General features: G+C 42.4%; 1 protein-coding gene across 1 annotated transcript in view; it reads left to right on the forward strand.

The window, feature by feature from the left end:
- Positions 1-6,790, forward strand: part of RCOR1 (REST corepressor 1) — a 42,237-nt gene that overhangs the window by 31,287 nt on the left and 4,160 nt on the right. Inside the window, exons 6-9 of the mRNA XM_031553690.1 lie at positions 1,710-1,904; positions 2,916-2,993; positions 3,711-3,768; positions 4,299-4,528. Coding sequence (XP_031409550.1) covers positions 1,710-1,904; positions 2,916-2,993; positions 3,711-3,768; positions 4,299-4,528 — 561 coding nt within the window. The remainder of the gene's footprint in view (positions 1-1,709; positions 1,905-2,915; positions 2,994-3,710; positions 3,769-4,298; positions 4,529-6,790) is intronic.

Raw genomic sequence — 6,790 nt, forward strand, 5'->3', positions numbered from 1 at the left:
TTTTGCACAGCGTAAAACAATCATCTGAAACTTGCTTTCATTTTTACTTAAAGTTGAAGCTTCTGAGATACTTGCAGTGCCAACATTGCCTGTTGGTCACCTTACGGCTTGAACTTGATGGGGAGACATTACTGCACGATCCTGTGAAATTCTATATGCAGATGAAATATGAATAAACCTGAAACATCTAACCATGTTGAATAATTTACCTGGCTCGGTTATCAAAGTGCTCGCCTCTGAAGCAGAGTGCAGAGCTTACCTCATTTGTTTGTAGCTAAGCCAGCCTGGTTTCTCCTGCTCCCTACTCTCCACTGCAGAAAAGAAATCTGGTCTATCTCCCACAACAATAATAGTTATTTCTTGCTCCTGGGCTTGCCTTAGGCATCATCTCTCACAAATTTCTTCATGCTAGAAGAGGCAAGAAAAAAGTTGAGAACAGACAATTGTCCACATTACTGCTCCAATATGTCTCCTGAGCCCGTGCAGAGTGTGCAGGATATTGTTTGCTGCAGCTGCTCTGGGTTTCTCCAGGCTCTGGGAGGCAGAGCCAAGTGCTTACAGGGGGCTTTGTGCAACCTTGTGTGAGTTTTAGTGCTTGCTAGTGAGCAAATGCTGCAGATTGGGTAGAAACTGCATGTAGCTGCAAATTAGGAGGGGAACAATAGCGCTGACTGAGGCCAATGTTTTAAAACTGGCAGTGATTGAGTGGAGGATTTCAGATGTGTGGTCTCTCCTCCCTGCTTTCTCTCCTCCTGCCTGTCTTCTTCTGCTCTGTGTTCTGGGCAATATTCCAGCCACTGGATAAATAAATCTTGGGTGTGTGTTGCTCATTGAGAGTAACTTCTGGAAGAGATGTTTGGTATTAGGGAATCAAACGTGCTCTTTTAAGGATCTTTAGTATTGCATCTTGCCTAGCATACCTGTTAGCAGTGTGTGGCCAGTGCTTTGCTTTAGCCAGAATGCATACAAATTAGTGGTGTGTGAAGTATTCCCTGTTCCAAAGGAGATTCAAATTTTGTTTGTGGGCAAACAGCATTACTTTAATTGAACATTATATATCAGTGCTAGGCAGGAAAATTTAGCTTCCAAGAAATTGCTTAATGATCTAAGAACTGCTTTGTAGTCACCTCACTCCTTCATCCTTAGCTTTTAAATTAGTTTGCCATATCCTTTTCCTGTCTGACATAAAGAAAAGATAACTCCTTATAAACTTTGCTAGCTGTGTTCTTCTCCTGTCTCCAAGTTCCACTTTGCTTTCTTCTGCTGTTCAGCTAAAGTAATGTGTTGAGACCTGATGTCAAAAGCAGGAAGAGAGGTTTTGGAGTCTTTGCAAGTATCCAGAATATTTAAATGACAGAAAATTCCCAAAATGGGAATGTGCCGAGAAACAGGCTTCTGCTGTGAATGTTGAAAGCTGGCTAGAAGAAAGGTTTGTATAAGACAGTGTATGTAAGACGTGCTACTTATAGCAAAACAAAATCTTCCCGATTTCAAGCTACTTTCATTCTGCAAACTGAGGATGACCGAAAATGAGCACCTGAAGCATCTTGCTAATCTGAGTGCATAAATCCTTGTTTGAAAAATGACTGGTATCTAGAATTGTGTTTTTTGTGGTCACTCTAGAATTCTTGTAAAGAGCAGCCACAGCTTGCATGAATATTTCTTTGGTCACCTAAAGCATTGCATGTGTTTTATAAAATCTTTCGTAGGTGCCTCCCGCTGAAACCGTTCCTCAGGTGAAGAAAGAGAAGCACAGTACACAGGCCAAGAACAGAGCGAAGAGGAAACCTCCCAAAGGAATGTTCCTTTCTCAAGAGGATGTGGAGGCCGTTTCTGCCAATGCCACAGCTGCTACCACTGTACTCAGACAACTGGACATGGAATTAGTCTCTATCAAGCGACAGGTATGGGTGATTTAGTTGAGGAATAACTGCTAGTTTTGTTGGTACTGCCTGTCACATCTGGACAATTCCCAGGAATGTGTAGCTAGATGATGACTGTGCACATCATTATGTGGCTTAATTGACAAGCTGCTGGCCTTATGCTGTAAATTAAAGCAGCCATGTGCTCTCTTCTCTTATGCTTTTGTTCCATGAGATGCCTACTCTGTATCAAAAGTGAAGCAACGGAAAATCCATAGCACTGACCTGAAGGAACTTCTTTTGGCTCTTGGTGCTTCTTACAGTTCAAAGTTCCTTCCTCTTAACTATGAATTTCCTTCAGATATCATTGATTTCACAAGTTTGATTTCAATCTGCAGCAGTCAATTTTATCTTTTCCTATGGCACTTTTGGAACAGACCAACGTTTTGTTTTTTTCTTCTTCTTTCCTAGACAGGCATCACACATACTTTCCTACATACCTTTTGTTAATCTGATGGGTCTGTCTTTTAAATGGTTATGGACAAATGTTACGAACAAATGTTTTCTCAAATATCTATTAATATGGACAGGTTTACTACATGAGTCTGTTTCCTGGATGAGAACATTTTCAGTGTTTTTAAAGTAGAGATCTGGCTCAAGCTCTTTATTAAACTTAATAGAATTGGTATTTTGGCCTGAAGCCTTCTTGGCGCTCTGGGAGAAGCAGAGCTCTCTAGCAGTTTTTGATTCATTACTTGCTGTGAACAGGGCTTTCATCTTATACTCTTCCAGGCTCTATATAGGCCTGGAAGTTGGAGCAGTTATTGCTCCAAACGAGTTGCAGGTAGGACAGAATAAAATAAACAGGGTCTTCTAAGATCTCCTAATACTGTAATTGCACCTACATTCCTTTATTCCATATAATTTTTTTTATCAGAAAAGATAGGTGATGAGAAGCAGGATGCTAAGGTGATGTGTTTTCCCCTGGGGCTTCTGGAAGCTGGCCTGCCAAAGGTCTTCATCCTTGTTAAAGGGATGAAATTTTCTTTACAGATTCAAAATATCAAGCAGACAAACAGCGCTCTCAAAGAAAAACTTGAAGGTGGGATAGAACAGTACAGACTTCCGGAGGTAGGATCATTTTCTGACCCTTGTTTCTTGTGGAGATAAAAGCTAATCTGTATTACAGGCTGTGTATCAAGGCTGTTCATCTGGTCGGTAAGCTAGGACCAGTGCCTTGTTATCAGATGAATCAAGACCTATACCGTGTTCACTGTTGTTGTGTAATGGAAGTGGGAATGAGAGGGAGGAAGAAAGAGCAATGCTTTACATGTGCAAACGGTTTCTAGCAGAAGTACTAGTATCCCAGATTTTTTTTTCAGTGTTGTATCCCCATGCACCTGTGAGATGTGATTGCTTTGCTCTACGTGCTGAGAAATGAGGAGGTACATTAACGGCCTGTCCTTTCTCTTGGCACTCAGTACTTTTGCTGTTTTTCTTCCAACTCTGGCACCTCCTGATGGAAATAATTTGACCAAGATTACAGAGGGTGCCTGTGATAAAGACAAGTAGGTGCTTCTGAAAAGTTTGTGGCTCTTGGTTATCTGCTGAGGCTGTTCCCTATCTTTTTATATCATCCAGTGACTTACAGGTGCCGTGTGTGTCACAGTTAACTGAACTGATGCCACACGCAGTTTTTTGAAAACAACGCTGCCACTAAAATGAGTGATAGTTTGACTAACAGTGAATTAATTGCTGTGTTTTCGTGAGGCTTTTATGAGCTCTGTTACAAGTGGAAGTTGCTGGTTATGTTAATGCAAGCTATCTGAATTTTTTTATGCCATCTAGGTTGTTCAGAAATTTAATGCACGTTGGACCACAGATGAGCAGCTTCTTGCTGTGCAAGGTATGGCACTACAAGTGTGTTTGTACTTCAGGAGGTTATAATCAAATCTCTTGCATTTCATAGCTGTTTCAGAGCAGCAGCTAATGAAGGATTTTGATGTTGTTGTTTATTAATGCATAAAAAACAGAACTGAACAAGGAAACTATTGTCAGCTCTTCCCCAAGAATATGTGTTTTACCATATGAGCACTTGCATATAATCTCTGCTTGTGCCTGCTTTCTGAAAGGGAAACCCTGCTGGGGTCACTGCTTTGCTCTTTGTCTGTGCAACTTCTCAAGCAATACAGGCAGACTTACACAGGTCTTCTAGATTTTGTTCTGCCTGTCTGCTACAGCTCCTTTTCCTTCTGCGGGGCTAGTCCTAATTGTGCCTCGTGCACAGCTGAGACTGTTTCATGCTGGTTTAATCAGAGAAGGGCTTGAAAACTAGGCAGAAGTTCAGCTTTGGATCCTTTTGCTGTGACTCGAGCCTGATTTGTGGTCTTTGTGGAAATAACACTTTACTTTTGTTTTTCTTCTTGATGCTTTTAGCAATCAGGAAATACGGACGAGACTTTCAGGCAATCTCTGATGTGATCGGTAACAAATCTGTGGTGCAAGTGAAAAACTTTTTTGTAAATTACCGACGTCGTTTCAACATAGACGAAGTTCTACAGGAATGGGAGGCAGAACACGGCAAAGAGGAGACAAATGGAACCAATAGCCAGAAGCCTGTAAAATCCCCCGATAATTCCACTAAAATGTCTGAAGAGGAAGATGAGGTAAATTCCATTTTAAAAAGGACAAAGTTTCCAATCTGAGCTCAGTTCATATACATATAGAGGGGTGTGTGGTGTGTGTGTGTATCTTCAGTGAGTCAGTTTTAATTTCTAAAATAAAGAAAGTGCAGCTGAGATTATTTTGCTTTGGCTCTACAGATCCCAAGATTGATTTTTGGGAATGCTAGATGTGTATGAAAGTGGAAAGAGAGCACTTAGTCTGCAGCCCTCTGATGGTATCTCATCGGTACGCAGACATTTTAATGATTCTTGCTGCTGAAACCTGATAGGTATTTATATGACTTGGATGTTTTCCCTGCACACAGTTCTCCAAACAGTTGTTCTAGGTTTGGCTTTGTGAGACCTCGCAGACTTCTGAGGCAGAGCTGTCTTTCATTTTGATCATGGAGTGGTTTCACTTGAGGGAAGGGAAGAAGTCTATAAACAATGAAATGTGTGATACTGTTTGTTCTGGAATTACCTAGCAGCAAGATTTCCTTGAATTTACAGCAGTTTCTGTGAAGGCATTCTAGAAACAGCCTTTCTGCTCTCCTTGATGGAGGCTCACTGAGGTACTATTTTTCGAAAGACAATGCTTGCTTAAAGTTGACTAAGAGATTGATTTAAATACCAAAGTTGGCTATAAAAATGTAATATTCACACATTATTGCAAAAGAAAACTGTGCTTAAAGGTTTGTATGTTTAAAAAAAAAAAATCAAGGGCTCCTTTGGGGCTGGTTTTACAAGACAGCTTGGCGTAAAAGCTGCATCTTCTCAAATGCGGTCAACAGTAAAAGGCAAATTTTGGTCTGGCATGGGCTGAATAAAAATAATTGATTTTTCCATCTACTGGATATTTTTTCCTAAGTTGCCTTGATTGTGGTTGGTTCACTTGTAGATTGCTTCTTGTTCAGACGCTCCGAGAGCAGAACTTCATTGCTTCACAAATCCTAGTAGTATGCTCTAATCCTAGTAGTACGCTCTCCTAAGATGCTTATGTCTAAGGGCTGGGTCCAAAGATAAGAGCAGAACCAAACTCAGAAATACTTGCATTCCTAGAAGGAGGTGAATGAAATTATCCTGTTTCTCCAGAATTGGAGGAGGAGCAAAGAGGCAAGTGTACTAATCCATAGCCATCTTTGAAACGGCCAATGTCATTGCCTTTTCCTGTGACCAGTGGAGCTGTATCTCCTTGTCAGTGCTGATCTTCTGAGCCATCTGATTTTCTGTTTTCAAATGTGCTCTTGCTTCTCAAAGACAAGATCCAAAAAGAGTGTCTCATTTGCGGTAGAAAGCAAATGTCTGTTAATGGCAGGAACTGGCGTTTGTTGCTGCAGCCAAGTGTTTGGATCCTGGAATGAGGTGAATTCCAAGCAAGTTGGCTTGGGAGGAGGAAGGAGACTGGAGGCATGACAGCAAGGTCTGGTGATACGGCTCTGGGACAGGAGTTACAGTGCTCACACTAACGGAAAGCACCCAGGCTGGAGTCGAGCACGTGCTGAGTGGTAGAAAGCAGAGCAAAACAACAGGCTGGTGGGAATAGTTGCAAAGCCCAGATAAAAGGAAGATACTGTAAAACAGTACACTGTGCCTGCAGTACAGGAAGGGATAGGGACAGCTTGTCTGCACCAGGCTGACGCAGGGTGGCAGGAGCTGCCAGCCGTGACATAGTGCATGTGCTATAAACTAGCACCATGTGATGTGGCTTATGGTTCTCAATGAATCCTCTTTTGGATGGTAGGAACTGCTGTGCTGTTGCTGGGAGGAGGGAAATGCTGGCAGCGCGGAGAGGATTTTAATTACCAAGCCCTCTGCTTTTTGTAGCAGTGCCAGAGTAAGGGGCACTAGGGTGTCCTGTGGTGGAGTTCAAATGCCCACTGAGTTCTCTGAGCATATCAGACCTAAATTTTGCCGCTCAATGTAGAGCTCCTGCCTTCTGAGGTAACGTAAGCACAGTGCTGTAAGGAGCTGGCTCACTGGTGCCTGCCAGAGTGATTCTGGGCATGAGGAGTGTGACTTGGATTATCACGTAAGCGATCTCTTTGGGCTAGGAGGGGCATTCCTGGCCTGCACTCAAGAGTGCTTCTTTCACTACTTGGGTGGGCAGGAGATGATGTTGCTGGCCTAATAGTGCAGTGCCTCAGGTGCTGTCTCCTCTGGCATGTGTTGTCTGCCTGGCCCCAGCTTAACAAAAGCTTCGTCAGCCCTCTGACTTTTCTGGGCTTTCCCCTTTGGTCTGTTTTCATAGCAAGTTCCTCTTTTTTT

This window comes from Meleagris gallopavo, chromosome 5 (genome assembly GCF_000146605.3).
Source record: "Meleagris gallopavo isolate NT-WF06-2002-E0010 breed Aviagen turkey brand Nicholas breeding stock chromosome 5, Turkey_5.1, whole genome shotgun sequence".
Taxonomy (NCBI): Eukaryota; Metazoa; Chordata; class Aves; order Galliformes; family Phasianidae; genus Meleagris; species Meleagris gallopavo.